General features: G+C 38.4%; 1 protein-coding gene across 3 annotated transcripts in view; it reads right to left on the reverse strand.

Annotated features, from left to right (window-relative positions):
• The window catches only part of LOC136863273 (FERRY endosomal RAB5 effector complex subunit 3), a 158,738-nt gene that overhangs the window by 38,457 nt on the left and 104,037 nt on the right, over nucleotides 1–16,244 (reverse strand). For all 3 annotated transcript variants that reach the window (XM_067139660.2, XM_067139657.2, XM_067139656.2), the window contains one exon: nucleotides 4,357–4,475. In XM_067139660.2, coding sequence (XP_066995761.1) covers nucleotides 4,357–4,475 — 119 coding nt within the window. The remainder of the gene's footprint in view (nucleotides 1–4,356; nucleotides 4,476–16,244) is intronic.

Consider the following 16,244-nt stretch of genomic DNA (forward strand, 5'->3'; position numbering starts at 1 on the left):
ATTTCCTGGAAGTAGTTTCAGGGAGATCTGCAGTATAGATGCTGAACAGTAGAGGAGCAAGAACTGATTCTTGGGGTAAACCATCGTTTAGGGCTTACTCTTATTGCTGTTTAAATGTATTTTGAACGCTCTATTGCATAGCATGTTGTTCAGCAGTGTCGCAAGGTTCATACAGGGAATGATCTTAAGAATTTCAAATTCATCCCTTGTCGCCATACTGTGTCATAAGCTGATGTCAAGTCCACAAAAACAGCGATGGTCTTCTTCTTGTCTTGAAATCCATTCTCAAAGTGGCTGGTGAGTGCCAAGACCTGGTCACAGCAGCTTCGGTTAGGACAGAATCCTGCTTGTTCAGTTGGTATGTGTTGGAAGGCTGTGGTTGAGATTCTGTTGTAAATCATTCTTTCCATTAACTTGTAGCAAATACTTAAGAGTGCTATTGGCCTATAATCTTCAGGACTATCTCCACTTTTTCCAGGCTTTAGAATGGCAACTGTTTTAGTTCTCTTTAGCAAGGATGGAAGTCTACCACTTCTTAAGATGTCATTAAAGAACATAACTAACCAGTGTAGAGTTCTAAGTCCACAATGTTTCAGGAATTCTGGATATATCCCATCCACTCCTGCTGCTTTGCCTGGTTTTATATCTTTTAGAGCTGTTGAGATTTCTGCAGTTGTGAATTCTCCTGAGAACTGGATGGGGGGGGGGGTGAGTGATTCAGTCGAGGAAAACCTAGTTTTTAGCTCTTTCTTGAGTTTTTTGATTCATCTTTTACATTTTCTGGTATTTTGGATAGTTTGATGATTCTTTTAGCTACATCTACTGGCAATACCTCTAAGCTCTTATTAATATATTTGGGAGTACAACTTCCAAGTTTTCTAAGAAGAGTCCATGCTTTTCTGCTTGAGTGTTGGAAATTCATGCTTGCTGTCATTGAGTTCCATTTATCTTTTCTGGCAGAATCTAGGCATTGCAATAGTTCATCAGCGACTTCTATTCTGTTGCTGATTTGGTATTCTTCGTAAAGTTCATCACATCATCTACTCCATCCGGGTATATATTATTTTCTAAATCCTCTAGGAATGTGTTTCTTTGCTATGGAGCATGTTAAACTAACAAATCGCTTATAGTTGTCCAGTTTGGGTGGAATCATTGCATATTGTGATCCATCTCATTAGTAAACGCTTCCCAGTTTGCTCTTTCAAAATTTCAGCAAGGTACACGTGTTGATCTTATTATTGGGACTTCAATGCCAATTTTTAGAAGAATTGGTCTATGCTGACTTCGGGGAAAATTGTTCAGTACTTTCCTGCTGCACTGTAAAGGTTTTCCGTGCCCGTCCCTTGAAACAAAACAGAGGTCTGGGTTGGTGTCCTCCTTCCATCTTCCTGAGTGAAAGGAACCTCTCTCTTTTGCATCGTACACAAGAAAAACATCATCTGTTTCAGACCATTCTAACACACCAAGACCATTTGAATTAGTATCGCCATACCCCCAGGAAGTACTCCTACTGTTGAAATCTCCCATAATGGCTACCGGATGATTTACATTCTTGATGGCTTCATTACACCAAGGTTGAGATGGTGGTTTGTAAATGTTTACTATTTCCAAATCTACAACTTTAATCCTGGTGGTGAAAATGTTATCAGAGCTGATGTCAAGAACTTTTACTTCCTCAATATTATTTTGAATGTGCGTAGAGATGCCATAGCTTTTATGGAAGGTAGCTGCAACAAGATTGAATCCTGGTAGTTTACATCTGGAGTGAAGGTGGTTTTCATTCTCGCAATGTGTTTCTTGAAGTAGTACGACATCTACATGGTTGTCGTTAAGCAGTTTTAAGAGGTAGTCACTTTTGGATCGGCTTATACCCTCAACATTCAGTTGTAGGACCTTCAGAGTGGGCCCTATGTCCTTTGTTTGGCTCTGAAAAGAGCAACTGTTGAAAGCCAGACCTTTATTTTTAAGTATATTTCATGCATGTTCTCTATATTTATAACATCAGGATTTGTCTAGACAGCTGTAACTGAGATAAGAGAGACTGCATTATTTAGGTTAGTGCCAGAAGATCCACAACGGAAAAAATAACAATACATAACAGGAAAGCTTGCCGCATTTATGAACATCTACAGGTGTGGTGGTAATGCGTTTTATTATCATAATGTTTAATTTCATACATTCGCTGTCTCCACTTTTTTTTATTAACGTACACCGTAGTATGTTTTGTGTGGGGTTTCCAAAAATCGTAAAAGTAGTTAGTGGGGACATAAAATCAATAACATTATCATTATCATCATTTGTTAGGTACATTGGTGAGTAAAACAATGACTGGATTGTTTTTATTACATTTTAAACCTACTTCTCTCCAAAAATTACCTACATTGGCCCAAGTTATGAGATATTAAATGAGCACTTTGTTAATGATCTCGCCTGCTATATTAATAGCAAGAACCGCGAATATTTCTTAACTATGGTAAACTTGTTTCCTCATCTCAAGGTGGTGCAGCTCTTTTTAGGCATGCCCCCAATGGAGGGGAGCTGCATGTACCATTTTTACCGCATATTAACCTTTCTGTCCTTCTTAAATCTCTGGCAGTACCGAGAATCAAACTCAGGCCCCCTAGAATGGCAGCTAACTGTGCTAACCATTATGCTGGCTGGTGGACATTCTTAACTACAAAACAAAGACATATAGCAGGACTGATGTGTGCTTGCAATGTGCAGGTCACACACAAAACTATTCACCTATTCGTGCGACGTCATCAGAGCTGCAGTACGCCTACGCTACGGAGGCGGACATTTCTTAACTACGAAACACAGGTGTACCGCATGACTCTGACGCGTTTTATTGCGCGGTCGTACAGACGAAACCATTCACAAATTTGTGTGATGTCATTGGAGCTGCAGTAAGGCTTGTACCCACTTCGAAACGGTATCGTTCTTCTCTGATGAATTACGTTGGGGGGGGGGGAAGGGTTCTTGTATGCAAGATTTATTTTTTTTATTTTCTTTGTCTCGAAAAGCTAGGGGGGTCTAATCGCAAGGAGTCTAATATGATATAGATGTTGATTCCCATAGGGAATCTGAAACATTTGTTCCGAATGAGCAAATTTATAATACCAATATAAATGGTCCGCTATTGGACATTATAAATCTTCCAGCTAACTCATTCCTGGCTGCCAGCGCCCCGCCCCCGTGCGCCAGGCCGGGCTCATCAGTTGGCACCTAGCACACCTACCAAGACGCCGGGTAGTGCATACCGTGGAGGCCACTGCGTAAGCTAATTGTAGCCACCGGCAGTGCCAATGCACTATGAGACACTTTGTCCCATTATCAAAAATTGATGCCTGCTTGGCCATCAGATGAGCAAATTTATAATACCAATATAAATGGTCCGCTATTGGACATTATAAATCTTCCAGCTAACTCATTCCTGGCTGCCAGCGCCCCGCCCCCGTGCGCCAGGCCAAGCAGGCATCAATTTTTGATAATGGGACAAAGTGTCTCATAGTGCATTGGCACTGCCGGTGGCTACAATTAGCTTACGCAGTGGCCTCCACGGTATGCACTAGCCGGCGTCTTGGTAGGTGTGCTAGGTGCCAACTGATGAGCCCGGCCTGGCGCACGGGGGCGGGGCGCTGGCAGCCAGGAATGAGTTAGCTGGAAGATTTATAATGTCCAATAGCGGACCATTTATATTGGTATTAGGAGTCTAATACACGGGTAAATACGGTATGCGGTGCTTTATCTTTCGAGAAGAGATGATTGGGTTATTTACTAATATGAGTTCATTTAATAGATCATATCCAATATCTATATAACTGTTATCCCTTTCATCATCCAGGTATTGATAAATATGAGAAATATAAGCTTTATAAATTCTGATAACACATTATTTAATACACCAGCATTATAGTACACATTCATCTGACTTATTTGGATGAGATGTAATATTTTAGGACTGGCTTCTTTTCAATTCCTTAAAATCTTACAGAGTCCATTCCATATACCTTGCCTCTGGATTTGAAGAACCTGCAGTATAAAAATGGGTATGAATTCATACATTACAGAACTGATTATGCTAACTATACCGGCTCTATCTGCATTAAAGGTACAGTTATCGCACAAAAATATACACATATAATATAAATTTCCCTTCTATACACATCAATATTTGCATTAATCATGCTTTACTACATCCACCTTCATAGTGGTTACCTGAATATTTGAGCATTTAATTAGTATTACTCAGGTAATTCTTGGTAATAGAGAACTCTATCCAAGTCTAACTCAAGAAAAAGATACCCATTTTAATTCTACAATACACTGAACTGTACATTTAAAGAATAAATTTACCTCTGTCATCTCGTGCATCAGAAGAACTGGGAGTGTCAGAGTCGTAATATCATTTGAACATGCAGTTTTGAGAATATTTCGAAGACCCAAAATAACAGGATGTCTTGAATTTATATCACCTGAAAATGAGAAAGTAATACAATAAAAATATACATTAAAAAAAATTGGTATTGATATGATCAGCTTGAAGTATATCTAGGGACTAAACTTTAAGGTTCTGAAATCTGCTAAGGAGAACTTGAGCAAACCACTTGCCCAGCACAGGGTAGGAATGTTGATTCACAAGACTTTGGAAAACACAATGAACAGCCTCGCATGGTAAGTGCCTGTTAAGTATGATGAACTGTGAGGCAGTGGTTGAGACTCTGTGGGCTACTGGTGTGTTTATATAAGTGGGGTTAGAGTTGGGAAGGAAATAAATGTGGCCTATATGCCTAGATTCTGAACTCAAATGTCAAAACTGCACTTCAAGCTACATTGGCCAAACTGGTAGAAATTTCAGTATCTGTTATCAGCAACATGTTAATGCTAAAAAGCACAACAAATTTTCAGCTATAAGTGAACATATATCAGATTTCCATCAATTCACATCCATTGATGATGATTTATTAATTCTCTATAGAAAAAATAAAGGCATATTACTTAACATCCATGAAAGCATTTTCATCCATTTGGATCAAAGGATTAACCATATTTTCAATTTAAATGAAATTAATGAACAAACTAACTTTCTTTTCGAGACATTAATAATCCTTCTTGATAAAACATGAAGTCATACACTTCGAGTCATTTCATAAAAGTTCTCCCTCCCACGATTTCCTCCTCCCCCTCCTTTGCCATGATCAATAGCTGACCTGCTTGGCAGTGTATCAGTTATCAGTCTCTGGTAAGACCCCTACTAGAGTTTGGTTCCAGTGTATGGGACCCTCACTAGAATTACTTGATTCAAGAACTGGAAGAAATCCAAAGAAAAGCAGCTCGATTTGTTCTGGGTGATTTTCGACAAAAGGGGAGCGTTACAAAAATGTTGCAAAGTTTGGGCCGGGAAGACTTGGGAGAAAGGAGACGGGCTGCTCGACTAAGTGGTACGTATTACATACTATCCACTGCATTCCGTATCGATATTGCAATCAAGATAAGAATTAAGTAAAAAAATTCCACCTGATCGATACTTTTATTATTTAACCTTAGGCTAAATTTTATGTCATTAAAAATTGCAGTACATGTTTCAATTGCTTGGCAATCATCATCAGCTGCTTATCTTAAAGCTTAGGTGAAAAAGCATAAAACATTTCATAATTAAAATTTGTTGCTAAAAGACACTTAATGGTGAGGGAGGGAGGGAGGGAGGGTTGGGGGGGGGGGAGGGGGATGTTAAAATTAGATATACAAATTAAAAGCTATTTCTAAACTAAAACTTCCTAAAATTCCTTCTATGGCACTACACTAGTTCTTCATTAGGTTCAACTGTGTTTCACTCAATGCTCAGTTCACTTGTCTTGATTATATGCTGTCCTTCATTTTTCTAGATGTCTACACGGCTATTACACTAGGTCGAAGATGGCAGAGACAGAAACAAACAAGTAAACTTCATAACCAGAATAAATTGGACAGGGGTTACACCAAATGTGCCAATCTTTTGAAGATTTAGAATAAATTTACACAACAAACAATTGAATAGGGGTCGTACTTCAAACTATGCGTCTAAATGAAAACTGAACAAATTCAACCATAGTCAGCATAAATTCTTCTAGCGGACAATAAGAATGATCTAGAAAAATGAAGGACAGCATATAATCATATAATTAAGTGGGAAAGATCACAATATGAATATAAAGTTGGAATTCAAGAGGACAAACTGGGGAAAATATTTGTTTATAGGAAGAGGAGTTGGGAATTGGAATAATTTACCAAGGGAGATGTTCAATAAATTTTCAAATTTTTTGCAATTATTTAAGAAAAGACTGGGTAAACAACAGGTAAGGAATCTGCCACATGGGTGACTGCCCTCAATGCAGATCAGTGGCAACTGATTGATCAGTTTAATGTTTTTACTGCATTTCTTTTGTTTTCTGTATTGGCAACATATTTCATTCCATTTTTTATAATTGTCAATTTCCAAACTTTTCTACAGGATGATCATTTTGATGCTATCTTACATATTGATACTTATCACGAAGAATTCAAGAATTGTTTACACACACACACACTCTCTCTCTCTCTCTCTCTCTCTCTATATATATATATATATATATATATATTCTTCTATACGATTTTTTGGTTATGTTTCTTTTTACATTACAAGTTAAAACTTATAATACCAACGTAGTTGGTCCGTTATTGGACATTATAAATCTTCCAGCTAACTCATTCCTGGTTGCCAGCGTTTCGCCTCAGTGTGCTACGTTGGGCTCATCAGTTGGTAAATAGCACACCCACTAAGACGCATGGCTAGTGCATACCGTGGAGGCCACTGCGTAGGCTACTTGGCAGTGCCAATGCACTATGAGAGACTTTGCCTCATTTCCAAAAATCGATGCCTGCCTGGCCATAAAACTTAATAAAGTATAAAATTAAAATTAAAAATAAATAGAAAAACACTTGTATGACGAGGTTTGCTAATTGTTCGTCATCTTGTAAGATGATGGATGTGGTACTCAGAAGTTTTAGACTACGGCGCAGATCGGCCAGGTCCACCCACTCCGTAAGGATGTGTACTACGGTAAGGTGATTGCCGCAAGTACACACCCGGAGGAGTTTCCCTTCATTAAATAATAGTGCATTTTATACTATGGCCAATCTGAAGACGACACAAAACCACAGCTTCTCTCCAAGAAACCCGAAGGGAAGACTTCCCTACCTTCATAGTTCCTTTTATCATTCTCAGCTTATTTGGAAGAGGGATGGCCAGCCACTCAATCTCTCACAGGGACATAACCAAATGTCTCAGCCGAGAGCGAATATCACTCGCTGGAACTTTGAAGGCCAACAGGGGCAATGCGACCGCCTCCTTGGGAGCCCTATCAGCTAACTTGTTTCTCACTACACCCATGTGGTGTGAGAACCGCAAGAACATGATAATGGTGCTAGCAATCCAACACCTGGCCAGCAGGTCCTCGATCCGCTGCACTAGAGGGTGCCAAGGGAAACATGCATCAATAGATTGTAGCGAGCTCAAGGAGTCGATACACAATAGAAAGTGCCGACACTCACTGGACTGCGCATACTGCAGAGTGTCAAGAATGGGATAGTGCTCTGCTGTGTACACACTACAGGCTTCTGGTAGAGGGAAAAGAAACCTGTTATCATTGACAACGAACACACAGCCTACTTTCGCTACTGCCCTCAAACCATCCGTGTATACAACTACAAAATCTGGATAACGGTCAACAAAGGACAGAAAGAGCCTCCGATAAATCAAGAGATCTGTGTTCTCTTTTGGGCCGATGTGCTGATCCAGGACTATTTCAAGTCATCATATTAACCATGGAGGTACCTTACTTCTTTGTCTGACAAGACAAGGAACCGAAGATAGATAGATAGGTCAATCAATCAATCAATACTGATCTGCATTTAGGGCAGTCGCCCAGGTGGCAGATTCCCTATCTGTTGATTACATCAGACAATCTGTGACCGCTATCCAAGCGTATACCAACTGGCTGTATTGCTCATGGATAAGTGTCGTACAGCTGGTTTCAATTGTGGAATACGCACGGATAGCTTGGGTGAAGTGGCATGTTGCAAATTTGCGGCATAGGAAAATAGTATTTGTTGGCGCCTCAAGTTTAAGGCAGCAACCAGATTCAGCGAGCAGGCTAGCAATGGGGCTTATACGGAAAGCTCCTGTTGCCAACCTAACTCTGATGTGGTGGATGCTATTTAGTTAAACAAGGACGTTTTGCCTTGCTAATCCATATGCTGCACTGAATACGATATTGCGAATATGCCCTCCATACTCAGACATGGAATAGATGGAGGAACAAAAAATTCGAAACAAAAACTGGCTAGTTACCTTGGAATCTCCATTAATGCAGGACTGAAAGGATGCCATATCACCATGTGGTATTATAGGCCTTTTCCAAGTCAAAGAAAACAGCCACCAAAAGCTGTTTTGGGAGAAATTGCATCTTGGATAGAACTCTCCAGGTGTACCAAATGGTCAGTGGTGGAGCAGGCAGCTCGAAAATGACACTGGTACTCCAAAAAAGTCCCCTCCTCTCCAAACACCATAAGTCAGGAATTCACCATCCTCTCAATGGTATTCGGGTGACAGTGGATTGTAACCCCACTGTTGGCAGCGCTGAAGATAGTTTTCCATAGTTTCCCATTTTCACACCAGGCACATGCTGGGATTGTACCTTAATTAACCCTGCCCTATCCTACCATTGCCATAAAACCTCCCTGTATTGGTTTAACGTCAAAAATTTCATTATTGGTCCGTACTGAAACAAGATTTACAGTCAAAGTTAAGGGTAGGATTTTCCACCTGTTCAATACTATAAAAAATGTGAAATTATTAAAACGTCACATTTTTATTGTCATTCTTGGTACCGGTTTCGGCAGTTGTATTTGCCATCATCAGCCTATGAGGAAGTTACAAGGACATCCAACTAGTTACGTTAGAATATTTATAATATATGTATGTATAAACACAGAACTTTCTAAAATAAGTTTGTTATTTAGAATTGCATTATATCATAAAACATTTGGATAGTTGAAAAACAAAAACTAAATACCTCCTTATAAGGTTCTAGAAAAGACATAAAATGTTCTATATACAGCCTTGTACATGTATATCTCCTGGCGTTGTTAAATGTTTGTGACTATACATAAAATTAATTATAGCACCAAGTTTCAGATAAAATTTCCTTTTTTAATTACATCTTACTAGCTGTTACATACTATCCACTTCATATCCGTATCGACTATAAGATCCAATTAATTGAAGGAACAAGAATCCACCTGATCGATACTTTCACTTTTATTTAGCCTTAGGCTATTTCAATAGACATTAGATTAAAAGTTCAGAACATGTTTCGAATGCGTTGCATTCATCATCAGCTGCTTGCTTTTGGCAAAAGTAAAAATTAGCTAAAAACAGTCTCACAATTTTCTTAAAACCTTAAAAACAAGTGTTAGTAGTGCGTGTGTGAATGGATGGGGGGGGGGGAAGAGGGGGGGGGATGCATTGAAGGCGTTTGTTAGTTAAACTAAGACTTATTATTAAAAATCTTAATGTTAAAAACACTGATGGACTAAAATACAATTCACTATGAGTCTTGTGAATTTTCCATGAGTTCGTTGATTACTGAAGAACTTGTATGCACTATGTGAAGTATTTCTGTTGAGCTATTAGTAAAAAGTTTCCTTGAGAAGGCATCCGGTGTTTTCACGTCTCTTATCTCCTGTTGAGTGGAGAGGTGTGGCTTGTTTCGAATATGAAGTTTGCTAATTTGTAGTTTGTATGAAAACAGTTGGATCGTCTGTATCACGATCTGTAACTGGCAGGAAAAATGCGGCTGTTAGTTGGAGTTTGAAAGACGTAACGGATAATAAGTCTTTAAATGTAGGAAAGTATAAAAGTATGAACTTACCCTTGTCTTGCGTGTTAGTTTAACTTCCCGTGCTGCGGGAGTGGGTTTAATCCGGCTGCCTTCAGCCTTGTATTGTAACTGTGTGCTGTAGTTCGTGAGTTAGCCTGGTTAGGAGGGAGGGGAAATGCGGACGCGTCATCATTTGCTATATCGGGCGGGGAGGATGTTACTGCTTGTGACGTATCGGCCTTGTGATTGCTTGAAGTATGCGCTGGGCGTGTTTGCTTCCTTCGTAATAACTCAATGTATCTCAGTATGCATTCAAATAAGGGGTTCCTCTGTTCGTTTACTTCATTCAAATTCTTGTCCTTATTAAATGACTTGTCTAGAAGGATATGAATATTTTCCAGACTGTTCATTAACCTTCCCTTGTTTAGCGTATTGAGAATTACTAGGTCTTGTTTAATGTCTGTGAATCTATGGCCTGTTTCACTCATGTGTACTCCCATTGCTGAGAATCTTTTATGTTTCTCCGCGTTGACGTGTTCTAAGTACCTTATTGTGAAGTTACGTCCGGATTGCCCTATGTATGTGGCCTTGCACTGATTGCATGTCAGTTTATAAACACCTGAATCCTGGAACCGCTCCTCGCTATTTTGATTGACCATATTGTGGTTGAAAAATTTTTGTCTTGTATTGTTAGTCGTCGAGAACGCTATTTTTATGTCATGCTTCTTGAATAAATTGGTAATTGCATAAATGTTGGGATTGTTAAAGGTGAACCTTACGTACTTTTTTGTTTGCTCTGATTGTTTTGTTAAGTTTGTTTGTAGTTTATGCTTGCGTTTGGCAATTAATCCGTTAATGGTTTTTAAGTTAAAACCATTAATAAGGGCCTGCTGTTGAATGAAGGCTAATTCTTTATTTCTCTCTTTGTTGTTTAACGGGATTTCAAAAGCTCTGTTGATAAAACTGTGATACGCTGATTTTTTGTGTGAATCGGGGTGTAGGGAGTTACTATGAATGGTTGTTGGGGTGAATGTAGGTTTTCTATAAATACTAAAGTGAAATTCGTTGTCTTTTTTAGTTGTGGTCACGTCTAAAAAATTAATCGAACCATTTTCTTCTTCTTCGACCGTAAACTGTATATTGGGGTCTAAGGTGTTCAACATGTGTAAAATGCTAGAACTGTCATTATGATCCTTGTCAATTATAGCGTACGTATCATCAACGTAGCGTACCCATAAATCAAGTCCTTGGATATGGTCTATAATGTAGGAATGTTCCAAGTAATCCAAGTAAATGTTTGCTAGTATGCCCGAGGCTGGAGCGCCCATGGGGAGGCCATCCTGCCGATAAATCTTACCGTTAAACATAAAATAGTTCTGACTAAGGACGAATTCAAGGATAACCATAAATTCTTCTATTTCGGGTATGCTTACCTTTTTGTGTTCTAATAGGTTGGTTTTTATGATTTTAATAGCCTTCTCTATGGGGATATTGGTGTACATATCTTTTATATCGAAGGAACATACTGTGTGAGAGGATTTGAGTTTGAAGTCCTTAATTCTCTTGCAGAAATCGCTAGAATTTTTTACGGCTGTGTTGGCGTAGTAGACGTAATTTTGTGTTAAAAATCTATGAATGTATTGCGATGTTTTGTATGTAGGGCTCTTACGAAAGTTGATTATCGGTCTAATAGGTATGTCTTTTTTATGCAATTTGGGCAAAGCTCTTGCAGTAGGGAGTCCTGGGTTCATATTAATCAGCTTTTGTGATTCCTGCTCACTAAGAAGAAAGGTACTTTGTTTGAGTATACTTTTCAAGTTTCTCTGAATCTTTAGGGTGGGATCTTTACTCACTATTTTAAACTTGTTGTTATTAAAAAAGGTTTCGGTTTTCTCAATGTAATCGTATTTGTTCAGAATAACTATTGATTCTCCCTTATCTGCCTTGGTTACGACTACGTCGCTTTGCTTGATTTTCCGTTGTAATTCGTTATTTGCTCGAGTGTTATGGATGTTATTCTTAAAACCGTTTATGAGGGACGGAATTTTTCTCTTAGCCTCATATCTCAAATCGTTCTGTATTTCAAATGGAAGGGTTTGAATTGCTGCTTCGGTTTCTGCTAAGGTAAGGGTTAACTCCTTACTTCTATTAGTAGCCTGCCAATTATATTTCGGGCCTTTACTCAAAATTTGCAATTCCTGTTCTGTAAAAACAGTTTTTGATAAATTTTCGACAGCAGGTGGGTGTGTGATTTGTCTAGTTGCTGATTTAAACTTTAACTCGTTCCCCTTCTTCGAACGATCTTCATTTAGATTATCTAACTTATTATTTAAAGTAACCTGTTTCTTATCCATTAACTTTTCTATTTTATTTCTGCTAAATATGAGGAAAGAATTCCATTCTAACGGTAAAAGGGTGGTTGCCGCTTTGAGATGAGTGGTGTATAGTTCGTGATTAAGAAATTGTTTCTTTTTATACATGAATTTAATTTCCCTCTTTAACCAGGTTCGATTGACCATTTTTTGGGTTGCTGAGTGGTATTCTGAATGCAATTTTTTCTTTTGAGTTCCTTTTAGAAATTTAGGTATTAGGTCATTTTTAAGGCATTCTTTAAGAAAAACTATGTCTTTGCTGACTTTCGCTATTTTTACCTTTAACTTTAAGTAGGTGTTCGCAATATTTCCTGCCTGGTTGGCGTTCGTGTTACATACTATCCACTTCATATCCGTATCGACTATAAGATCCAATTAATTGAAGGAACAAGAATCCACCTGATCGATCGAGAAAAATTCCGTCCCTCATAAACGGTTTTAAGAATAACATCCATAACACTCGAGCAAATAACGAATTACAACGGAAAATCAAGCAAAGCGACGTAGTCGTAACCAAGGCAGATAAGGGAGAATCAATAGTTATTCTGAACAAATACGATTACATTGAGAAAACCGAAACCTTTTTTAATAACAACAAGTTTAAAATAGTGAGTAAAGATCCCACCCTAAAGATTCAGAGAAACTTGAAAAGTATACTCAAACAAAGTACCTTTCTTCTTAGTGAGCAGGAATCACAAAAGCTGATTAATATGAACCCAGGACTCCCTACTGCAAGAGCTTTGCCCAAATTGCATAAAAAAGACATACCTATTAGACCGATAATCAACTTTCGTAAGAGCCCTACATACAAAACATCGCAATACATTCATAGATTTTTAACACAAAATTACGTCTACTACGCCAACACAGCCGTAAAAAATTCTAGCGATTTCTGCAAGAGAATTAAGGACTTCAAACTCAAATCCTCTCACACAGTATGTTCCTTCGATATAAAAGATATGTACACCAATATCCCCATAGAGAAGGCTATTAAAATCATAAAAACCAACCTATTAGAACACAAAAAGGTAAGCATACCCGAAATAGAAGAATTTATGGTTATCCTTGAATTCGTCCTTAGTCAGAACTATTTTATGTTTAACGGTAAGATTTATCGGCAGGATGGCCTCCCCATGGGCGCTCCAGCCTCGGGCATACTAGCAAACATTTACTTGGATTACTTGGAACATTCCTACATTATAGACCATATCCAAGGACTTGATTTATGGGTACGCTACGTTGATGATACGTACGCCATAATTGACAAGGATCATAATGACAGTTCTAGCATTTTACACATGTTGAACACCTTAGACCCCAATATACAGTTTACGGTCGAAGAAGAAGAAAATGGTTCGATTAATTTTTTAGACGTGACCACAACTAAAAAAGACAACGAATTTCACTTTAGTATTTATAGAAAACCTACATTCACCCCAACAACCATTCATAGTAACTCCCTACACCCCGATTCACACAAAAAATCAGCGTATCACAGTTTTATCAACAGAGCTTTTGAAATCCCGTTAAACAACAAAGAGAGAAATAAAGAATTAGCCTTCATTCAACAGCAGGCCCTTATTAATGGTTTTAACTTAAAAACCATTAACGGATTAATTGCCAAACGCAAGCATAAACTACAAACAAACTTAACAAAACAATCAGAGCAAACAAAAAAGTACGTAAGGTTCACCTTTAACAATCCCAACATTTATGCAATTACCAATTTATTCAAGAAGCATGACATAAAAATAGCGTTCTCGACGACTAACAATACAAGACAAAAATTTTTCAACCACAATATGGTCAATCAAAATAGCGAGGAGCGGTTCCAGGATTCAGGTGTTTATAAACTGACATGCAATCAGTGCAAGGCCACATACATAGGGCAATCCGGACGTAACTTCACAATAAGGTACTTAGAACACGTCAACGCGGAGAAACATAAAAGATTCTCAGCAATGGGAGTACACATGAGTGAAACAGGCCATAGATTCACAGACATTAAACAAGACCTAGTAATTCTCAATACGCTAAACAAGGGAAGGTTAATGAACAGTCTGGAAAATATTCATATCCTTCTAGACAAGTCATTTAATAAGGACAAGAATTTGAATGAAGTAAACGAACAGAGGAACCCCTTATTTGAATGCATACTGAGATACATTGAGTTATTACGAAGGAAGCAAACACGCCCAGCGCATACTTCAAGCAATCACAAGGCCGATACGTCACAAGCAGTAACATCCTCCCCGCCCGATATAGCAAATGACGACGCGTCCGCATTTCCCCTCCCTCCTAACCAGGCTAACTCACGAACTACAGCACACAGTTACAATACAAGGCTGAAGGCAGCCGGATTAAACCCACTCCCGCAGCACGGGAAGTTAAACTAACACGCAAGACAAGGGTAAGTTCATACTTTTATACTTTCCTACATTTAAAGACTTATTATCCGTTACGTCTTTCAAACTCCAACTAACAGCCGCATTTTTCCTGCCAGTTACAGATCGTGATACAGACGATCCAACTGTTTTCATACAAACTACAAATTAGCAAACTTCATATTCGAAACAAGCCACACCTCTCCACTCAACAGGAGATAAGAGACGTGAAAACACCGGATGCCTTCTCAAGGAAACTTTTCACTAATAGCTCAACAGAAATACTTCACATAGTGCATACAAGTTCTTCAGTAATCAACGAACTCATGGAAAATTCACAAGACTCATAGTGAATTGTATTTTAGTCCATCAGTGTTTTTAACATTAAGATTTTTAATAATAAGTCTTAGTTTAACTAACAAACGCCTTCAATGCACCCCCCCCCCCCCTCTTCCCCCCCCCCCCCATCCATTCACACACGCACTACTTTCACTTGTTTTTAAGGTTTTAAGAAAATTGTGAGACTGTTTTTAGCTAATTTTTACTTTTGCCAAATGCAAGCAGCTGATGATGAATGCAACGCATTCGAAACATGTTCTGAACTTTTAATCTAATGTCTATTGAAATAGCCTAAGGCTAAATAAAAGTGAAAGTATCGATCAGGTGGATTCTTGTTCCTTCAATTAATTGGATCTTACTAGCTGTTAAAAATATACAACTGGCCATGAAGCGATATATAAAACCTTTTAAACATTCTGTTATGAGAGATCTTTACAAGAATACACTACCAGCTAATTTTGGACTACCGGGCGAGTTGGCCGTGCGCGTAGAGGCGCGCGGCTGTGAGCTTGCATCCGGGAGATAGTAGGTTTGAATCCCACTATCGGCAGCCCTGAAAATGGTTTTCCGTGGTTTGCCATTTTCACACCAGGCAAATGCTGGGGCTGTACCTTAATTAAGGCCACGGCCGCTTCCTTCTAACTCCTAGGCCTTTCCTCTCCCATCGTCGCCATAAGACCTATCTGTGTCGGTGCGACGTAAAGCCCATAGCAAAAAAAAAAAAAAAAAAAAAAAAAGTTTGGACTAGAGTATAGTTATAAAGTGTAAATAGGTAGAAGACCATTTTATTGACCAATTTGTGCAGAAAACAGTTCCTCATGGATTATGATTAATGCACCAACTATAATGCTTGGATTGTTTGGTTGTAAGATTAAAAGATTAAAAGAACAAAATTAGCTGGTAGTGTATTCTTGTTAAGATCTCTCATAACAGAATGTTTAAAAGGTTTTATATATTGTTTCAGGGCCAGTTGTACATTTTTAACAGCTATTATGACAAAATTAAGAAAGGAAATTTTATCTGAAACTCGGTGCTATAATTAATTTTATATACAGTCACAAACATTTAACAACGCCAGAAGATATACATGTACAAGACTGTATTGTACCAGTAAAAGAGCCCGACTTTAAGATTTATTTTCAACGTAAGCATGGAATAGTTCTCAGGGCTAAACTGGATGAATATTAGCTAGGGCTTTGTACAGGAGGCAGGGTCCTGTCTACAAGAAAAGTTTGAATCTGATTTGATAA

This window comes from Anabrus simplex, chromosome 2, assembly GCF_040414725.1.
Source record: "Anabrus simplex isolate iqAnaSimp1 chromosome 2, ASM4041472v1, whole genome shotgun sequence".
Classification (NCBI taxonomy): Eukaryota; Metazoa; Arthropoda; class Insecta; order Orthoptera; family Tettigoniidae; genus Anabrus; species Anabrus simplex.